A 23341-nucleotide genomic window follows, 5' to 3' on the forward strand; every position below is an offset into this window, starting at 1 on the left:
CAACCAAAAAAAAAAAATGCCGGTCTTCTCCACATTGACTTTAGGTACACTGATGAACTTTTAACTTCATTGACTAGACCGGCGTCCACGACTGCGTTAACTCGATCGCATTCCCTCTATCGCACCAATACATCAGTGCGAGCGAGATCGACTGCGATCGAGTTTACGCCTTCGTTAGCATAAACGCCAAGTGTCAACTCGTGGTACGGGTACTGTTATATCTACAATTAAAAACGGGTATTTACCATGTAGAGTTTTATTACATATACAAAGCGTCTTCACTGAGTCGTGACGCGAGTTTTGATTAAAGATAAACATAGTTTATTTTTCAAGTAGGCATATTACAATGCGCTTATAAACGTCAAATAAAGCTACGCCGGCCCTAACCCTACACTTCTTTGTGGTCTACCCGCATACCATAGCGATAAAATTAGTGTTTAACACTTCACTACTGTGTCTATTGAGATCTAGTCAGAAGATACAAGACATACAAGTATTCGGGCCATCCCACACTAGCGTCTTAGCTAAAAGAGACCCCATGTTAGTCTCTTTTATGTCTCGGCGTCTAGTCAGCGCTATGAAATAGGCGTCTCTGCGCAGTTGCGTCAACGTTGCGTCAAGCAGCAGCCATAGAGTTCACTAGACGCCGACCCTCGAGAGACGCTAGTGTGAGGTGGCGCTAAGGTTCGTTATCTAGGGTAAGCAAAGCACCTGATCTCGCCCAAGTCTCTCACGTGAGTGCCGCCCCATTACCCTTCAACTCGACACCATGTCATCTCCATCAAGCCTCAATGATACAACACTATCAGGACACAACTACCCTCCTTCATTACGACACAATAGTCACCGTATAAGTTTTTGTGGAGACAAGTTTTTCTGAACTGATGGATTGGACGCCAGACAGTTGACCTCCTTGACCTGTGACCGGCAGATGCTTCGCTGAACCAGCCGAACGCCAGACCGGCGAGCGCGGACGCGTGCAGCCAACACAGCCAGAACTCTTGCGATCATGCACAAAATGGTTGGTATATGGCGGAATGTGTTCCTAACTGTTGAGTCTAACCATGATTGGTGCTACGCACGGAGAAATTTGTTGTGGTAGTTCATGGTAAAGTCCTGCGCTCGCAGGCCCACTTTTTTTTACCTCAGAGAGTGATTACAAACTTTTATTTAACATGTTCGTATGTAACTATTTATTTACGGTGTCATCAAAATTTGTAATTTTTTGACCACGTCTTGGTATCCGAATGAGCTAAAATTGGAGGGCATACTTTTGAATATAATCGTATATATACTCTCGTATAGAGTTTTGCCTCGCCCAAATCGTGTCGATCGATAAGTAAAAGTTGACTATGATAAAGTACCATCGATGAGGAATTCTTGTATCATTTCGTTAATAAGTAACTTTTTTACCTTGTATCTCATAAGCTGTAGTAGGTAACAATATAATTAAGCCAACATCTACCAACCACAACAAATTTTCAATGTGTTTTAGCAACCCTTGTTTGTACTTGCTTGGAACTAAATTTGTTGAGTTTGAAAATTTTAGTGTTATGGGGTACCCATTTCTCTATAGAACTTTGAATCTTAAATAGTTTAAAATATAGATTTTAAGTTCTATGTAATGAATGGGGTTTTAGCTTTATAAGTTTCTTTAGAGATAGAAATCATTTCTTATGTATTGAGAAACAGGAAGTTTCTATAGATACTTCTAAGGCTAAAACTACCCTCTAGAATCTATCTAACTGACTTTGTGACTAAAATCTTCTTTAGAATGTGTTCGCAGAATTTAGTGTGTACAGAATAAAATAAACTCAATTCATCGACATAACATTTATTAGATATTTCATTCGAATGTATGTTCTCTTAATCGTATTCACCTATACATATTTTTATATTCGTTCAATAGCTATCTAAATTAATGTATTTTTCAGAAATATTTGAGTATTTAACCAGATGATATTTTGTATCGTATAATTTAATCTTTAATAAATGTCATGCAATATACAATAAAATAATCACTGTCTTTATATTACCGTGAAACCATCCACCTACACTGAAAGAAATGTTTGCATAACTGTAACAAAATTTTGGTTACTGTTTACACAAAAATTGGGACTTGCGAACTATGTGTTATATGTTACAAAACCGTGTTTGGCTATCAGTGTTCAGGTACTGGGTATACACTACAAAATAAGTTTGTAAATTTATGCAAAGTTTATTTTCTTATAACCGTAGTTTAGTTATTTAGTAAAGTTACAAAACCAGTTCGGCTATCTATTTTTTTCAGTGTATACACGGTATTTTTTTAAGCTCCGTTAACTTCGGGGTATGGCTAAGAATATTTAAGATTTTTTTTTTTTTCTAAAAAAGTAAATAGCGTAGTTGGGAGTTTTCAGAAAATAGTGTACCCAATTAGCGAATGCTGTAAGGAAACTTAATCGCTGTCACTTTGTAACGACAATTAAGCATGAATTCGTTATGGGAATCAACTTTTTGCCTTTTTTACATTGGAATATCGCTTATAGTTTATGGAATGAACACCAAAACCAATTTTTTATTGGTGCTTAAAGCTTAAATATCGCTACAAAATTGACAGTGTTTAATTTTTTGTAACAACTCACACTAAATGGGTACACTATTTTCTGAAAACTCCCAGCTGCAATACGGATATTATATTTAAATCCACAAAAACTATGACTTATCAATGAGATTTCGAATATCGATCGTCCGAGATAGTACTTGCGTTTAGAAGCAAATGTATAAACTCATACTAAACATAATAAATATGTAGGAGATTATCAGATAAAAACAAACCATTGATTATCTCCAAACTTGAGTGAATTAGAACACCGGGTTTTGAGATAGTTGCTTAATTTACCTAAGCTCAGTAATGTATCCTCGAGCACTAAGTCGGGGGTTGTGGAAGACTAGGAGAGAGGCCTTTGCTCAGCAGTGGGACACCATAATAGGCTAGTATAATTTAAAAAAAAATGTATAGCTTACAGCTGGACAGTTATGCAACAGTTCTGCCTATGGAGATTGTATTACTTACCTCCACCTTCCATAGTTGGATGGTATTACGTTATTCCATCCTTTCTGTCAGGAAAATGCCCACACTACACATTAAACTATCTGTAAGCACATCAAACCCGTAAGACATACATTAAACTAATTGACACCGTAACGATGCATATGTAGAGCATGGACGGAGTGTTAGCATAATAACGTGTGCACTAACTTAGTTATCAGTCCTTACAGACGTAATCTCTGTTTTCATCTCTGGGTATTAACATTATAAAACATATTTTTGGCGATTTCATGTATATTAACCATAGCTATGCACCTTAATTTTTTTTCGGGTTTTTGAATTATTCTAAGAGTTAGGAGCCTATTATTTATAATGAATTTGTTTTTCGCTCCTAGCTTTTAATAACAGTTAAACGTAGGGTCAATATACAAAGTTGTTTCCATACAATCAATATCCAGGAAGGAAAATGGGGATTACGTTTGTATGGAAAAGCGGTCAGCCGTCTACCCTCTTAAGATAATGAAAGCAACACGTAATAACCTAATAACTTTTACTCAAAATAAATTCGTATGATTTCGCTATTTTTTTTTTTAATACTACGTCGGTGGCAAACAAGCATACGGCCTGCCTGATGGTAAGCAGTCTCCGTAGCCTAGGTACACCTGCAACTCCAGAGGAGTTACATGCGCGTTGATAACTTCGCTATGATTCGGTTGATAACTTGTCAACCACTTTCAACGTTTAAAGACGCCGAATTTAAAAGTTATTGCTTTTTTAGTGCCATTGGTTTATACAAGGTGTAACAAAAATAGTGGGGATACTAAGATAATGGGGATTAATTAGATTAATTAATTCTAAAAAAGTTTTTTTGATGCGGAAAACTTTTGAACTTTGTATGGAGGGTTGGCCGAATTGGACGACTTGCCCCATAGAAAAAAAAAATTTTTTTCGCGACATTTTTTTTTCGGCCATATTTTTCTAATCAGAATATGACACTGATCCTTTAACGGATTCCCACTATTTTTGTTACATCCTGTATGAATGAGGTTTTTGTATACTTAGTCAAATATTTGGTCAGATAGTTAAGGCATATACCTACCTAATGACAATCGGACTAATTTTCTCGCTTCATATATGTCGAACTAGAGTAACATATTTTTCTTCACATAATATATAATAGTGTGCTAAAAGTTATATTATTACTGTACAGATATTATAGAAAAAAGGCTGATAAAAAAATAAACTAAAAACTAGATCCATCAAAATAATTTCCACTCAACTACTTATTTCACTAAAGCACCCTGGAAAACCGATAAAATATCTGAACTAAAAGGAAGAAAAAATACGACATCTTAACTGAGTAGGAATAAACCTTCTTAGATTGAAAACGGACTGGACTTTTCTCCATTACTATTTCAAAAGAGCGTAACTCCAAAGGACTTTAAATCGATCTTTTAGCAAGAAAAAAACCTTAGTGCATCTAGCGAATAGAGGGAAAAGCGACCTTATAATTATACGCACATAGTTTATATTTAAAAATATACGCTAGGGCTTTTTTTAATGGACTTATGACCCTTACTCTTACACAGGATGTTCGCTTAGTGAGTCGAGAACGACCCAGTCGTAAAATTTTTCAATGTCTCTTTTAATTAAAAGTGATATTATCTCGAAAGTGCAGTCGGAACTTTGTATAACGGGTGTTGATAGCGCATTTACAGATGTCTTCATTGTTCTTAGATATCCTTTTTGTAGTTTATTGTTGTAGAGTCGGGATATAAATGAAATACTGAGTGTCGGCAATGGAACTATGTGATTATAAGTATCAAAAGGAGTCCTACCTCTAGTAAAATATTATGAATTTAAATTTAGAAAACAAACGTACACACTAACAATTTTGCTACGCGTTAGTGGTCGTACCAAGAACGCCACCTTCACAGTCCGATTCTCTACCATTCTGAGTAGGTGACCGCACTGACTATTACCCGAACTGACTATTATTATTCGACTGATAGCCGTCCGGCGGGTCGGCCCAGGTATCGCTGGGAAGACAGCGTGGCGGCGGATCTGCTTCAGCTTCGCGTCAGTAACTGGCAGGTAGTTGCGCAGGATCTGGACAGGTGGCACGCTCTCGTTTCGGAGGCCAAGATTCTTTTTGGGTCACTGAGCCAAAATAGTTATTTAGTTAGCTTACTAACAAGCTCGCCGTTGACAAAATGAATGCTAACGCAAAAATAAAAGCGGCCAAGTGCGAGTCGGACTCGCGCATGAAGGGTTCCGTACCATTTAAGACGTATTAAAAAAAATCTACTTGCTAGATCTTGTTCAACATTTTACCACTTTGGACACACATTTTACCACTTTGGAACTGTCTCTCGCGCAAACTATTCAGTTTAGAAAAAAATGATGTTAGGAACCTAAATATCATTTTTGAAGACCTATCCATAGATACCCCACACGTATGGGTTTGATGAAAAAATTTTTTTTTAATTTATTGACGTATTAAAAAAAAACTATTAACTAGATTTCGTTCAAACCAATTTTCGGTGGAAGTTTGCATGATAATGTATATCATATATTTTTTTTAGATTTTTCATTCTGTTATTTTAGAAGTTACAGGGGGGGGGACACACATTTTTTCACTTTGGAAGTGTCTCTCGCGCAAACTATTCAGTTTAGAAAAAAATTATATTAGAAACCTAAATATCATTTTTGAAGACCTATCCATAGATACCCCACACGTATGGGTTTGATGAAAAAAAATTTTTTTTTAAATTTTTATGACGTATTAAAAAAAAACTACTTACTAGATCTCGTTCGAACCAATTTTCGGTGGAAGTTTGCATGGCAATGTATATCATATATTTTTTTTAGATTTTTCATTCTGTTATTTTAGAAGTTACAGGGGGGGGGACACACATTTTTTCACTTTGGAAGTGTCTCTCGCGCAAACTATTCAGTTTAGAAAAAAATGATATTAGAAACCTAAATATCATTTTTGAAGACCTATCCATAGATACCCCACACGTATGGGTTTGATGAAAAAAAATTTTTTTTTAAATTTTTATGACGTATTAAAAAAAAACTACTTACTAGATCTCGTTCGAACCAATTTTCGGTGGAAGTTTGCATGGCAATGTATATCATATATTTTTTTTAGATTTTTCATTCTGTTATTTTAGAAGTTACGGGGGGGGGACACACTTTTTACCTCTTTGGAAGTGTCTCTCGCGCAAACTTTTCAGTTTAGAAAAAAATGATATTAGAAACCTCAATATCATTTTTAAAGACCTATCCATAGATACCCCACACGTATGAGTTTGATGAAAAAAGATTTTTTGAGTTTCAGTTCTAAGTATGGGGAACCCCCAAAATTTATTGTTTTTTTTCTATTTTTGTGTGAACATCATAATGCGGTTCATAGAATACATCTACTTACCAAGTTTGAACAGTATAGCTTTTATAGTTTCGGAAAAAAGTGGCTGTGACAGAATCGGACAGACAGACGGACATGACGAATCTATAAGGGTTCCGTTTTTTGCCATTTGGCTACGGAACCCTAAAAACCAGAATAGAATACAATAGAAACCGTTTAGTTGTGGCAAACGTTCAAGGAACAAGTAGGTAAATGAAATACAGATAAAATAAAAAAGAAGAAAACATGCGTTCATGTTCTCTTACAAAATTAACATAGTTTCCTCTCATTTTTTGCAAACAAGGCAACCAAACAAATTTATATGTACAGAAAGAAAAAAAAAAGTATTCTTAGTAGGGAGCTTAAACAAGCAATAAATACTTATTATTGTTACAATGTCATTTTCCAAGCAGGGGCCTATTTCTTGAACGGTATCAGACTAATATTACTAGTCCACGAACTGGGGCCCATTTCTGGAACCATATTAGGCTAATGTTATTATGTGTTGTCATGGAAACCCATACGATTTGACAGTTTGTGGAGTAATAATATTAGTCCAATACCGTTCGAGAAATGGGCCCCTGTCAAGTCGTATGGGTTACCATGCCAACACACTAATAATATTAGACTAATACCGATCGAGAAATGGGCCCCAGTCAAGTCGTATGGGTTACCATGACAACACACTAATAATATTAGACTAATACCGATCGAGAAATGGGCCCCAGTCAAGTCGTATGGGTTATCATGCCAACACACTAATAATATTAGACTAATACCGATCGAGAAATGGGCCCCTGATAGTACTTAGGGTATGTACCTAATATAAAACTACGCGTAGGTACATTTATTTAGATAATAGACTAATTTTAGATCACCCTCCTTAGCATGATAATCTGTCTAGTTGTCCCTTTCTGGAGGATGCAGCACTGTTTCTGTACTCTTCTAACGCATGTTGGGTGATACAAATCTGTACACATAAATATTTCACCATTTTTATACATACTGTTAACTACAATTTAAGATATAAAATGTAAACGTTAAGCTACGATTTTTATAACAATTATATATATTAAACACACACAACATTGTATACAAGTATTTTTGACAATAAAAACTATATTATACTACCTACTACAGACTTTCATTTGTACCCACGTTTCCACTTCTGCATGTAATTTTACACCTTTTTGAGTTTTTTTTTTAATGAAAATGCACGATTTTGCATTTTGTTACTATGTATTTTTGTTTGATTTCTGTTAGCCCGTAATATTTTTAACTTAAGAAATTTAACATATCCTAACTCAGCAAAAAAACAAAAGATTTGTATTTTATGTCTTATAGGAATATTAATGTTTTGTTTTTTTTTTATAATTATATTGTCTAGATAAATTTAGTTTGGATAATACAGTAATAGAAATTATAAATAAGACAGTAGAAATTTCATCATATACGTAAAATGGCTGTGACATACAAAATAGAATATTTTCTATGGAACCCTAATAAAACTTGTCCTTCTCATCGTTTGTTAAAGGATTTTAAAATGTAAACAAGTTGTTTTGCTTTATTTTAGTGAGTCATGTTTCGCCACGAAAAGTAAGGCTATAATAAATTGACTTTTAACAAACAAGATTTTGGCTGACCTGAATTTTTTTTCGGCTGGCCATCGTGGCCATGAGATGTTATAGGTATTCTGGTTCATATATTAATGCAAGCTTAAGACTAAGTCATGTAGCACTTGCCCCGGGCTCGATTTGTAAATGTCCTTAGAAAATCTAAATTTTAATGAAGATAAAAGCTATGATTATTTTTTTCAAAAAAGTAACTCAATGTTACGTTCCAAATTGCTATACGAAATGGGAATCCACTGTTTTCCTAAAAATCCTAAATTGATAGTTTACTTATAAATAAAATATAGCAAAGATTTCGCCTGAGGAAAACCTTCTGTTTATGGTTTCTGTACAAAAATATGGATAAAGATGGATGGTCATCTTCTCCATCTCATCTAGAAGAGTGCCATCTACAAATTTTCACCAGCCTTCCTCAAAAACATTATTAAGAAGTAACGTTTATTTCAGATATGGAGTTCGGAAGCGGCGGTCCTCCACCCCCTGGAATGAAAATGGAGCGCCATGGTCCACCGCCGCCTCATCATCCGGTAAATATAGCTTGAAAGACTACAATGAATCACAATCTTTTTTTTGCTCTATGCTTCTTTCTTTGCCTTCCTATGCTTTTTCGCCGCCACATCATTAAAATAATAAAGTATTATCAACGCCACGTCAAAAATTGCACATATACAAACCTGACCAAAACCACGATTTGATATGAAGTCGTGGCGTGTGGGGCACGAAATATAGTAACTTTATATCAAGTCAATGGCGGCGAAAAGGTTAAACGCTAGAGGGATGCTGGCTGTAAAGGTAGTCCGGGGAAACTCAAGGACCCTGCCGCGACCAGACTTGATTTGCTGCACGGGAATACTCCAGCTGAATCGAAATGATGTCAGTTGCGCATGCATTTCGCTCGTACGTTTAGGCGCGATACAGACGCAAGGGCAACTGATATTAAGATATAATTTTGATCTTACAATGTATGTTTGAATTGGCCTCCTTGTGACTGGACACAGTATTTTATTTAACCTTTTATTCACAATGAAAATGAGCAATTAAACACCAGTACATTTATAAAACTCTTTATTGTGGAAATGATCAACTCGTACGAAGGAATATTTTATAAAATGGTTTTTATCGGTTTGGCTGCTCCGATTCTTGCGGTTATGTTATCAAAAGTGGACCACTGGCTCCTTTAACGTGCAACCGGAAAAATCGCTGAGTCTGGTTTCTTTGACTAGCTTCAAAGCTGTATTTCGTAGAGCGGCCTATTGAAGTATTGTTCTATGTTGCAGCGTGATGGTCGCGGTTACGGTCCTGAGGGATATGGTGGTGAAGGTTTTGTGCCGCCGCCGCCCATGCACCATCCCGCTATGCCGCCACAAAACCAGGTATGTCATGAAATAAGAAAGTAATGTCCAAGAGAACCTTGTGTCTAAAAGAACAGATCAGACATACAAATAAGACAATACCTAATCAACTCGCACATAATGAGAGGTCTTAAAATACAATTGTGGTTTTACGAAGCGAGGAACTATTCGATAAAAGGGCAACAGAATGTGTGCAAAACCCGTACATTTTATTTGAGGTTCAACATTTGCTGTAAGTCTGAATTTAGTGTAATTGACAACTTTTTCTTATAACAGGGCGGACCCCCACAGCAGGGAGCTGTGATGATGGTGTATGGCCTGGACCCTCAGACTGCCAACGCGGATCGTCTCTTTAATCTCTGCTGCCTCTACGGGAACGTCGTCAGAGTAAGTTGCTTTAGCATGACTATTTATTGAATTATAACTTATTATATCCTTTTCGTCCACTTCGATTACACCACATTTTCCGATCCCTATCTAATCTTATCCAGAAGAGACCCGCAGTCTTCCGAATGTCATACGCCCATCGAGCTAAAGGCCCTTCCTTTAGCTCGATGGGCGTATGACATTCGCCATACCAACCAAACAGACGATTGTCTTATCCGAAAGCGTAGCATAAGCATAGTGACAGTAGTTGACAGTTTTTGTTGACTAAGTCCTAATAGGTATTCAAGTTGTACCACCAACTTTTGTCGTATTGCGAAATTTTATATTATATAGCGCTTTCCATCTTTAAGCGCTTTAGTAACGTATGTGAAGCGCTATTTTTTTATTAATTTGATTACGTTTTCAATAACATCATCTATGACCGTAACAAAACGGACAAAAAAAATGATTAAATTTTGAGGACACTATTTTTCTCGTATTAGGATCGAAAGAGCTCGAGAATCTGAGTGGTGAAAATGCAAAAATTCCAAAATCTCAAATGCAAGGTTCAGCGGTAGATGTAGTGCAGGGACGCCCGGCCGGACACAAGCCGGCTGTCGATCGCTTGTTGCGTTTTTTTAGTTCAAAACCTGCAACAGTACCTCTGTTGCAGGTTTTGAACTGAATAAACAACTTAAAATAGAAATTCCCTATTGGTATAGTGGTGTTAAATGCTGTTTTCTTTCCCCAGATAAAGTTCCTGAAGACAAAAGAAGGCACGGCCATGGTTCAGATGGGCGACGGCGTGTCAGTTGAGCGATGCGTGCAGAATCTCAATAATGTCACAGTTGGCGACTACACATTGACACTGGCGTGAGTATCATAGTTGTATCAAAGGGGCAAAACAACAGGCCGTTTTATTTCTAAAAAGCGATCTCTTCCAGGCAACCTTAATAATAGATAATGTATATCTCGTGCCATATCTTAGATTTCGATCATTTCATGATATATTAGATGATATGGTTAAGTAGGTTAGTTCGTGAGATGGCCAGACAATGAGGAACTCTAAGATCTGGCAACGACATATACACTTTTTCACCTTATTTAACCGATTAAGCTCTCACAGGGAGTCCCCCATAAGACCTTACTTCGTTGATATTCAAGTCATAAGTCTATGACATTGAGTGTACCTAATATATTCATTTATTAGTATTAAGCATACATGGTACATAAAATATTACAGCTATACAATAGTTAATACAAAGTAGGCATAAATTTGGAAAACATTTACAGTTTAAACATAAAACGACACATTAGGTTAGGATTAAGAATAAAAAATCTGTTTCTACAGATTTTTTATAAGAAATAAAATAAAATATCAATTTATGTAAAAAAATCATTGGATTGTTTCTAAAGCTTATTCAGTCAGGAGTTTAGTTACGGAATAATAGGCCTTCTGGATTAAGTAAGATTTTAATTTTGAAACAAACCTGAGATGTTTTTAATACATGCTGAAATCTTGTTGTATATTTTCGTTCCCAATCCGTGTACACAATGGCCAGTTTTTTTAACCTGTGTTTAGGCATCTCTAGATCGTGCTCCCTCTGCTCCTGAAAGCATTTACTGGTCCAATATTTTTTAGGGAACTGGTCTAGAATTTCCTCACAAATTTACCTACCTCTAAAATCAACAGAGAAGGTATATACTGTTAGTATCCGGAGGTCCACAAATAACTGGCGAGCTGACGCGTCAGGGGCGGCTCGCGCTATTTTCCTTAAAATTTTCTTTTGTATAAGGAATAATGATGCTAAACGCCCGGTAAAGATGTAGGCATATTCGCCATCAGATATATAGATATTTTACTAAAATCTGAACAACGTGACTATTACGTGATCGAACATTGAACCATTAGGTATATTAACGCTTTGGAAGCTAATTATCGCTGCGAATAGTCGTGCACACAGCGTTTAAGTTTATATTATCAAGAAGTTAAAGTAAAGTGTATGATCAGATATTTTCGGGCACTTTGATATATCTGATGGCGGCTGTAAGAAAATTCGCTGTTGCTTTATATTTTACTGATACCGTAAACTTTTGTTTACTTAGGTCTGTTATTGGTTTACGATGATTAAGGCGTCTATTTATGTCTAAGCGAGTTCTCTTGTTTCGGCATTTAATATCTCAATTCCTCGAACTGCTAATACATCACAAAATACCTGTACAAGATAATATCTCAAAATAGACAGCTATAATCCCGGTATAAATCATTGGATACCCGATGCCGGCACTCGGCTTGTTTGTTCAAAGTCGCCCCGATATTGATGTTTGCCGGGACGAATGGAGGCGGAACGGATTTTAAAATTAACAATTTCGACGGGATCTGGTGCTGGGAAGACTATAATTTGCCGATATCTATTAAGTACTTTTTTATGATATATGAGGCAAACGAACAGACGAATCGTCTGATGGTAAGCGATTACCGTCGCCCATAGACACCCGCAACACCAGAGGGGTTGGAAGTGCGTTGCCGATCTTTAAGATGACAGTATTTTCATATGTCCTCCCGATACACGTTTACTTTTCGTTTGTTTCGGCCATAGGTACTCTGCGAAAAAATAATGCAACCTCAATGAATTTTGACTCTATGAGGTAAATAACTATTTAAAAAGAAAATGCAGTTGATGCTAAAGCTTGTACCTATCAAAAATGTTTTTTTATTCAATTTTATTTATATATTTCCAGATTCTCCAAACAAGCATACCTGTCCGAAGTAATGAACCCGTACCCCCTGCCCGACAAGTCGCCCTCGTTCAAGGACTACGTCGGCAATAAGAACAATCGCTTCCTAACTCCTGCCTCCATTCATAAGAACAGGATACAACCGCCTTCCAAGGTATAATTTGTAATTTTATCAATAAAGGAATATGAATATGAATATAATGTCTCTCGCACCTATCATAAAAAAGTATTATTTTAGATGACTCATAGAAAAAGTTACAATACTGTTTACACAATAGTGATATAATCAAGCTTTTCAATTTCGTACCTTACTTAGGCAACTCAGCAAGCTTCGTTGCCTAAACACGGTAGTCGACTGAAAAGCTCTCTATCATGTCATGATAGTATAAAATGCTAATTCTTTTACCGTGTCCATACTATACAGGTAATTTGAGTGAAGGTAACTGACTGTACAGTAGAATCAAATCACCTTAAAAAACATATTCTCTAAATCTCTTGCCAGTCAGTCAGTTGTAAAGGTGCGACTTGCATTACTTCTTGCATAATTTCCAAATTCAGTACTTCTGGCCTGGATAAGGTTCCGATAATATGGTAGAATGGAATTATGGGTGATTTTTGCAATTAAGATTCGAAGTTCCCTGAATGATTCTTAACCTCTTGAAGTTTGAGCATTTTGAGAATCCTTTTAACAGCTCAATACAGAATTGTAGCTCAGTAGACCACTGTTCTGTTTATTCCTTCCAGGTGCTGCACTTCTTCAACACGCCTCCAGACGTGTCGGACGACCAGCTGTTGCAGGTCTTCAAGGACTACGGGGTCATGCCCCCGCACACTATTTCAAAGTTCCCGCTAAAGAGCGAGAGGTAAGGTTTTGCAACCTTTATAGTCATAATATTGTCTTCGACTACGATTGTTACTCGTACTATGAAATAAACAGCATCCATTGAGATTGTATACAGGTATGATTTCTTAATGATAATTTCCGCGTAGCAGCACGAGAGCTCCCTTCACTAACCTAGTATTTTTTTACAAAGTAAAGGTGCTACTTTTTCAATATGATGCAATATGGTTTATTACTATTCAATATTTACCCTTAAATTATGTAGGTGCTAACCTGATTGAGCTTTCTGTAGGAGGATTACATTCCATTGATTCATGTAGGAAAAATTGTGCCATTTTTGAGACCTAATAGAAAATGTACCTTATGCCTCTCCCACATCGATTCCAGGTCATCGTCGGGATTGATGGAGTTCCAGAACATCTCACAGTCGGTGATGGCTATCATGGCGTGCAACCACGCGACCATCCAGCATCCAGGTATTTCTGTCTTTCTTTCTCTCTCTCAATTAAAATTTCGTTTGTCTCTTCATCCCTCTTGTATTCGCTCCGTGCATAACTGTTGCACACTGTTGCGACACCTGGTGTGGTTTTGCAGCTGCCAAATAGTACCTATGAAGATTGAAGATGTTGTCGCATGAAAGTTCATATTGTAACCACGCCGTGCGTTGGGGTCGCTTGTATTTCCCCTGCCAACAACTTCGAACATACCCATTATATTCGTGCGATAAAGAAGCAGATAAAGAATTTTTATCGCCCTGCATCGGACAAAATATAGTCATTTCCACATTTTCTCCTCCACATTGCACGTTTATGGCATCGTCTTTAGTGAGACGAATAGTCCGTCTGTCATCCAGGGTATGATCGTGACGAACTAATCAACTAATTTAGATCAAAGTTCAGAAATAAACTCGAACAGACTTAAACACTTTATGACATCATTGAAAGGGTTCACTCAGCTTGGTGTCAAGGTAGCTTTTGGACACATTGACGCTGGTCTTACGTACGATCCTATGCTAGATTAGAGATCAGATCACTCGAATAGTCGGGCAGGTCATCGTATAGTGATCAGTGATCACCCAGTCACCCAGGTATGATCCTAACTAACTACACTGGCACAGTTAACTGTAGATCTCGCGAAACCCCATGGCTCCGCCGTTTTTATAATACCAAAATCTAAATCGACAAAAAAAACCATATGATTAAATATTGTTTTGGCGCCGCGCCATCTTGATAGTCACGCCTCGTGATTAATTCCTTTGTGTTTTGCTCATTCATATTGTTTAAAGTGTGATATCGATAGCTTATTATACACTAAACTAATGTGATAGTGTGTAGTGAATGGAGAATTAATCTTGTCACGCGTTTAACCACCGTTTTGGAGTCAACGGCCGGTAGTCCACGTGCTACTTGTAAATCCAGCTATCGCTTTACAAGAGCTGATAAAATCACCATACACTGTCTTGTACTAACCGTATAATTTTAGTCGTATTCAAAGCTCCTAATACCTTGATACTGGCGAAATAGTCCCACTGGACTGTAGCCATAATTTTAAAGTAATGAATGAATGAATTAAATATTTTTATTAGTTTTTTTTGTGGCCACTTTTTCTTTTGCATAAGACATCCAATACACTATTTATTCTTACTTCGCAACATTTGGCCTTTTAATCACTTCAATCCCTAAACATTTTCAGGTGCAAAATTCCCGTTCGTGATGAAACTGTGTTTCTCATCGTCACGGCAAATCGGGCAGGGCAAGGGCCAGCAAAAGAAAGACGGCCAGGGCCAGGAGTCGAACCCGCGGCAGAACAACGGCATGCCAGAACACGACTACTAGTAAGAGATTGTTATTATAAAAATATACTTTTTGTATCGTGAACACCAGAACTGTAAGTTTGCTAAGATAGTTGAGGAAATGAGATGGTGAATACTTTAACAAAGAAGTAAGTTTCTTTCTCAAAGTGATAAATACTTTGACAAAAAATAAAACTTTCTTTACAAAGTGATATAATTCTTTGACAAAGAAAGTTTTCTTCGAAAAATGTTAAATGGTTTTACGATAAAAAAAAACTTTTTCTTTACAAAATGCTTTAGTACTTTGACTAAGAAAAAAGTTTACTTTGCAAAATGATAAATGCTTTGACAAGAAAAAAGTTTTCTTTACAGAGTGGTATGATACTTTGACAAAGATCTAAAATTATTTTGCAAAATGGTAAATACCTACTTTGACAAAGAAGAAAGTTTTATTATTACGAGTGACGACTGATAAATAAAGATTACTAAATGAGTTTCTGAAACAACTGGGATATATATTTTCCCAAAAAGTATTACGGTTAGAAAAAGTAACTTTTAGTAATTTGATGTTTTTTTTTTTTAATAAGTGTATTAAATTCTGGTATTTACGGTATGAAAGTTGTTAGAAAATAATTGTGTAAAGAGTGTTTCAAAAAAGACATGTAAAGTTTTGACGTCGGACCAAAGTTAAGTCGATCGGAAAGTTTCGTTTCAACGTTGTATCGTGCAATTTGTTCTTTTTTTATTGTTGATAGATTTTTTATAGATGTCTCGTCATTTTCTGTTGAATTGTAAATTTTAATATAGTGTTAATGAAATGGCTGAATTTGTTTGACCAGCACAAATTATTAGCGTTATATTATTTCTAGAAATTTAATGAAATGTACTCTGTTGTGAATAAATAGTTGTTTGTTTTTAAATACAGGCCTAAATTAGTCGCAAATATAAATATTACCTTATATATATTTATTTATGTTAAAATTTAAAACCGTTACTAATATTCTCGGATGGAATTTAATTTTAAAATACTATAAGTGACTTTCGACCGGACATTTACTCCTTCTTGACGATTTTAACGAATTTTAACTTAAATGAAATGTTGATGAGTATTTCATATTTTAATCTTTTTATAGTAGGGACCATAGAAAGAAATAAGACTATCCCTCTACTTGCTTGTATTTTATTACTCATACCTACTTTTTCTTATTTAATAAACTATTATTATTTTACTTTATGGAAAATTTAAGACATATTTATATGTATATTTATGTATTCAATTTTCCATAACAAATAAGAATACAAAAAAAATTGTTTATAAAACCTGGTCATTGTTGAAAAAAATTGTAAATCACAATTAATTGTTAAATTACGTTATATTTCTTAAATACATAATTATATTTAATTAGACAAGCAAAAAAGTGGGTACGTCAAAATTTCGTCAATATTCCTCCTTCGTTATTTTAACGAAATATATATATCTATTCTTCTATAATATATACAGATTTTCGTAAATTTAATATTTACGTTTTAATATTTTTGTTAGAAAAAATAAATAAAGATTTTGACACTAGAGCATTTGACGATAACTTTTTAAAAAGTTCATGCATTTCTTAAATTGCTTAAGTATTTCGCTTTGGTTCCTATCCTGTCTTTTCTAAGCCAAATAATAAGCCAAAGTTTATTAAAAACAAGTGTTAGATTAAAACTAATGTTACCATAAATAGAGAACTAAAAAATACTGAATGTAAATAATTAATAAAATTATTATAAATATATTATTTCGCAATAGCTTTGCAGTACAATCAAGTACTCAAGTGTCACGTTCAAGAAAAAAAACATTTTAAAGATGGCGGCGGGATTTCTCAGATATTTGAAGTATTAAAGTCGTAATTTCTAATGTAATAATGGAATGACATATCTTACTTGACTAGGCATCTCACGGTGTTTCGGCAGTCAATTTAAAAATAGGAATGCCTGTAGATATTTTATAAGTGTATATTGTATGTTAAAACAATATATTAATGTACAGTCGTGCACACCAGCCATATATTTTGTGAGATGGAAAATTCATCGCATTATGCTTTCTGAAGCTTTATAAATGTAAGTGTAGATTTGTACTTAAGCGCTGGGCTAGTGTATTATACGTATTAAATAAATGCGGTGTATTTAGACTTTTTAAATATTATACCAACACAATGTTAATATCAGTATATCCCATTTCTGTTGGGACGCACTTGTATTAATATGAATTTTAGTATCGTATTTTTAAATCTAAATATGCCTTATTGTGTAGATTTCGCGTAAGCTCTCGGCTGCTGTCAAATTGTTAGCCATATTATAGTGAACATGTCAATTTTTAACATTTTTTTAATCACTGTACTTATGTAATATGCTGGATTGCTTTTATGTATATTTATTCAAGCTATTTTTGTTTCTAATCAGGGCAATACAGAATATAGATCATTTATGAACTGTGTATTTAATTAATATAATATTAAATTTAGTGGTTTTTTTTATACGGTTTTGACTCACTCACAGTGCATCTTGGTCTTACTTATACATTTATGGGAGCGCAAAAACTGCAAGCAATGTCTCTCAGATATAAGACTTTGAAAAAGCTGTACTGACAATAAGTTAAGTGAGTGTAAGGCGCAGTAAAATGACATCACTTGATGTACTTTTTTTATTATGAATAATTATGTTAAAAAATAAAATACAATGATTAATTATCAAATATTATCCCTTTTTAACTAATGTTTTATGGAATTTAGTGTTATCCTTATAATTAATAATAATTTTAAATAAATATTATTGTTAGCGTTTGTAGGAAAAATTCTACGTTTCTTTTGTTGCCGTTCATAAATCTTACATACATCATCAAATAGTCGAAAAAGCTTTGTTTACAAACACAATGGGTTACATCGAAAATCATTTTCATCATTCACATTCATACTCATTTGTTTGGTACCTCCTTACTTATACCAACCAAAGTACAAACGGAGATATATTTAAACTATATCAGAAAAACAATGTATAAAAATATTTGGTGAAATGTATCTCCGTTGGTGCATTTACTTTTTTTTTTCATTATCCTCACCCATAACTTTGTTTTCTTTTCAGTTTCTATCCCAAGATTAAGTCAGAGCTTTATGATCCATAGAATAGTTGCTGCTTAGGAAAATTCTTCAGAACAGAACCCTAGAACTGAACTAGGTATTACAATATTTTATTTGGAATTACAGTTGTGAAGTGTATATAGCTAGAATAAATAATGGCAATTCAATAAATAAATAATGTAAGTAAACAAAGGTGTAAGCATGCACAAGCGGAAAAATAGGTAATACCTACAGCCACCTAATTATATAAAAAGCAAAGTTTGTACGTTATTATATTCATGGTTTTTACATTACATCTTACAATTTTATTTGCTTGCTTTAAATGCAATTTTATTCGTACTGTACAGTTTAAAACTCTAATAAATTGCCGAACGACTCGATGATTAATATATATCAATCCTATATTGATCAGTTTTAAAATAGGATAATGCGTCGAGACATGTCAACTCTAATAATTATTAATATCTTCGATTTATTCAGTTTTATTTATTCATGACTCGATTGCTTTTTTATATCTTTCTTTGAATAACAAAAAAGTTTGGCCCAGGACTGTCTCATTTAAAACATAGAGAGAATCATACTGCCTTTGTCTTTGCCTTTGTACTAGCACCCAAAAGAAAGGGATGAGTATAATTTTCCTGGTTCTTACTGACGGACAAGTTGTGTTTGGCAGACTATATTTATTCATCTGCTACCTTTATCCGCAACCTGTGATTTAGTTCTTTGAGTACTTCTATCACTATTTTTTTATAACCGCTTTTTTTTGTATTAGCAATCCAGCGTAATAAAAGAATCAATGTTTGACTTTATGGCGTGATATTTGTATTTATGAATTTGCTTTGGAAACTACATATCAGAATGACAAATAATGTTTCTTAGTAGGTACTATTAAAACACTAGATGTCTATTACTGTGAACAAATGTATATGTCCTGTAAAATATGTGTTCTACTCAATTCATTCATATTTCTTTATATTTTCAGTTGTTTCCTTTTTTCTTTCGACTCTTATATATGAATTTAGAACATATTATACTTACATACATACATAATACGGTCTGACTTAAAACAGGACATTTCAATACATTCACTACCAGCGGTCCGCTAAGCGGGTACTCTGTAGGTGTTTTTCGCTACGATGCGGAAAATACGTGGTATCTACTACAGCCACATCGCGTAGCTCATGCTGGTAATGAATTTCTTGAAGAGCTAAGCAACTTACACATTTTTAATAATATTTTCAAACACAAAAGTATAAAAAAAAACTTCAATATACACCCCACTCTTTTAGGTCTCGACCGTAGATAAGTAATGATAGTAAATTCACATTTTCAACGTATTTTGCTTCTAGTTAACGGCGATGTCGGCGAACACACACAAACACATATCAAGACGGACACACACACAGCCACACGAGAGCGGACGGAGTTGCCGTTTCACATGAAAACACCCACAACACACACCAGTTACCAAAAGGGTGATTCCACAAAAACAATGGCAACATTATAATATACATATATATATAATTCCTTTAATTTTTATGTGATTTAGATCACTCCCAATAAAGACATTAACAGATAGTTTATTAATATAATTTTAGACACATACAATTTCATGTTAACACATTACAATTCCATTTTTTATTTTAAATTTTGTTTTGTTTTTTCCATATGGACGATGCCTGTTGAATGCGTTGTGCATTTGCTTGAATTTTTGCACTAGTGTATAGATTTCTTAGGTATTGGTTAAGTAATATTCCCAATTTTATTGGAGTAATGTTAGAACTAGTTTTTTAATATTCTTTTCGGTGCCATTTTCAAACACTCGTTGGTGTACATTTTTTTAGTCACAAGTGAATGACTTTAAAAGTAAAAAAACTTGTTTAACTTATAATTTTGTTTTGTTTTGAGTTTTGAGGATGGTACTGTTTTTCCCGTTTTTTAGTGATGAATAGTATATTGATATTAGATTGTGAGTTTGTTTAAGGTAATTCGAAAAAATAATTATTTTCCCTTTGTTGTTCTCAGATGTATCCCTTTAGCGTACAAATCGATGGATATTGTGAGAAAAAATATTTTTCCAGTCCATGAGTACATGTATTAATGTTATAGTGACTATTTCCCCCAGAACTTTGGTTGTTTGTAACATGACAGTTGTGAAAATGTACAAGAAATTTAAAAAAAATTATGCTATAAGGTAGAAATTTGTGTTTTATTTAGTTTCTATTCGAAGTAGAACTGTGCATGTTTCTTCATTTATTTTTGCATGAGTATCGTGATGTCCATACAAAATAGAGTGGCACTAAATTTGTTTGTAAAAACACCTGAGTTGACACGTTTATTCTAAAATTAAAGAACCAAAAAATATCTAATTGTAAGAAATAGTTTAGCACTCTTTAGGCTAGTAGTAAGTGTCATTGCAATGTCAATTATATTCGATTAGTGGAAAAATATGACAGTACGGATTTTCTATAAATTTTTCTTAATAATGAAAATAATAAAAAATAGTGTCGATTCGATTACAGTTTGGAAGCCTGCACAAGAATGTGTAGAATAGTTCTCGGTTCGAGACACCCGCTGTTCTGTTGTGTTCTTACTTAAGAGTTAGTAGAACGCGGTCGGCAACGCTGAAAAGTCACTAACATAAAAGACATTATTTTTCCCTCTTGTGACCAAAAACAACGTTGCCGCCCGCGCCCATAGTTCTCTAAATAGCTGAATAATATAATGACATTTAAAAAATCAGTGTTATCAGGTAAATAGATGCATATCTTTTTCTCTAGAAATATTTTCGAATGAAAAACTAAATGTTCTAGCATAGGCCCTGAATGTCGTGGTAGCTATTGTGTTTAATGTACAGACGATGTTTGTTGTCGATGGTTTGATGTTCTTGCAGATAATGTACTGTGCGGTATTTTAAATACACAACAAATGTCAGATATACCTACATAGTATTTAGACAATGATGTTAGAAATTAAAATGCAATAAAAATCTGTCCAAACGAATTTTGGTTGTTGACACTTTTTTTTAATACTCACCGAGATAATGTCATTGTCTAAAAAAATTAAATGTACCACATAATTACATAAAGCCAAATGATCGACTCTCCAAAAATAACACAAGAAACAGCACTCTTGCATACATTTTAAGGTATATAAATGTAAACATTTTAATTTAGTTTCTTTCAAATATTTTTAGACTTGGCATTGGATAGTACTTGTAGCTACATGGTAACTTTAAATACATATTATGTCAACACAACAAAATATTCTTTCATTTCAACACAACCACTGCAATCATTCTCATATCCTATTTACAAAACACAGACATTGAAGTAATTTATTCAACAATATGATTACATTTGTCGTAAATTTCAAAAAAGCCCAATTGTGTGATCAAAAATCAGTTAAATATGGTAGTAAATTGTATAGAAATTTCATTAGCATTTTAAGATTATATCTGCTTCGTTTGAAATTTATGGACATACAAAGTGTTCCACACATCTAAAATATTGTATTATTTTGTTCGTTCCAAAACAGACTATGTTGTTATACATAGATATTTCAAGACAGGTAAGCTAAACTTTTTGATTGATTACGTTTTCTCAGTTTCTATTTATGATGAGCGCCGGGCGGTAGGGAGATATATAGTTCAGAAGTTTATATTGAGATTGACTTGTTATTATCAGAGAAACTAAGCATTTGCATAAACTTATCGGCATAGTTTTTGACGTTATTATGCTTCTTAAATTTTAATGACTATATTGTATTTTGAGTTCTGCTAAATACAAGGAAAGTTTGGATTTTATAGCGATTTCAAAGAAAACAAAAAACTTCCGTTTTTTTTATTTAGTAATATTTGAATAAAAAATATCAGTTAAATTTGTCCTTGCTTCAAATTTTTATATGTATATTTGTTTAAAAAAGTATATATTTGCATTATATTAAATATGAACATTTATTTCAGCTTTTATCAAGAAATCTGCTGTGATATTTGAGCCCTTATTTATGACACAATTAAAAGTTTATCAATGACATTTGTCTATACTTAATCCCTTTCCATCCATTTTATCTTTCCAAATTACTTGCCATGTAATATACAACTTATTTAAAAGTTACTTGCTCAAAATACTCTTACACGATTTTTTATATTTAGCGAAATTCTCTCATACTTTACACACGAAAAACTACACCAACTCTAAGATCGCATAAGTTGGATAATGTAAACATATTTTAAATTATAATTTAATATTTTGCACAAGTACGCGAATTATATTAGAAAATTAAGTAAATAAATATTTATAAAAAATTAATGCGGTCATGTCGATATGTAAATAGTAAGTACAAGTTGTTTTTGGTTTTTTCAATTAGTTATATTGTTTTTAATGTAATATTAAGTGCATAATATTATCATAGGATTGCACTTGAGGCGCGATATGTAAATTGTATAGAAATAAATAATGTTTTTGACTGAAATGCATTCATTTAATTTTATACTTGAATATTATAATTACCTTATGTGAGAGGTTTGTCCGGCCTTATGACGTTTTGTTTTATATATGACTCAAAAGTAAAGTAAGTTATAGGTACTTCCTGCTGAGTTTCATGTTATTATTTTGTCAGTATTGACGCAATAGATTAAAAATTATTGTAGGCGCTGTTACATGCAAAAAGTAAGTACTTATATAAGGAGGTCTTTCAAAATAACAAATGCATAGAATTTTTGGGGGCTGCACACTTTTTTTTACCGCGAATGTTCACTCCTTATTCATAATTGTGGTAAATCTTTTTCTATCTTTGATTAATCATGGTAAACATTAGATAAATTTCTATAGATGTTAGTGATTTAAAAAAGTGACAGCTAAAATATATAATAAATGAAACACGTTGAAAAAATGGCAAATTTAGACGTTAAAATACCTTTGTCTACCTACCTCATTTGTCTACATACATCATGTATATGCCAATGACCTACCTATATTACCTACTTTGTGTATATGTGAACGTATTGATTTTTAAAACCTAACATCGCAGAATTTTGAGATGTTTTTCTGGACCTACACC

The 23341-nt window shown here is 33.9% G+C and overlaps 1 protein-coding gene across 3 annotated transcripts in view; it reads left to right on the forward strand.

Moving 5' to 3' along the window:
• The window catches only part of LOC133530999 (heterogeneous nuclear ribonucleoprotein L), a 695759-nt gene extending 674215 nt beyond the window's left edge, over positions 1-21544 (forward strand). The window contains exons 7-17 of one of the 3 annotated variants that reach the window (XR_009801425.1): positions 932-1021; positions 8522-8601; positions 9352-9447; positions 9703-9813; positions 10544-10665; positions 12535-12685; positions 13276-13394; positions 13760-13848; positions 15065-15206; positions 18285-18377; positions 19630-21544. Coding sequence is in view for 1 of the 3 variants with exons in the window: in XM_061869074.1 (XP_061725058.1) it covers positions 932-1021; positions 8522-8601; positions 9352-9447; positions 9703-9813; positions 10544-10665; positions 12535-12685; positions 13276-13394; positions 13760-13848; positions 15065-15206; positions 19630-19633 (1004 nt within the window). In the remaining 2 variants the exon portion in view is untranslated. The remainder of the gene's footprint in view (positions 1-931; positions 1022-8521; positions 8602-9351; positions 9448-9702; positions 9814-10543; positions 10666-12534; positions 12686-13275; positions 13395-13759; positions 13849-15064; positions 15207-18284; positions 18378-19629) is intronic. The other 2 variants (XR_009801426.1, XM_061869074.1) reach the window with 2 other exon arrangements.
• The last annotated feature ends 1797 nt before the right edge of the window (positions 21545-23341 follow it).

The sequence above is a fragment of the Cydia pomonella genome, chromosome 24 (assembly GCF_033807575.1).
Source record: "Cydia pomonella isolate Wapato2018A chromosome 24, ilCydPomo1, whole genome shotgun sequence".
Classification (NCBI taxonomy): domain Eukaryota; kingdom Metazoa; phylum Arthropoda; class Insecta; order Lepidoptera; family Tortricidae; genus Cydia; species Cydia pomonella.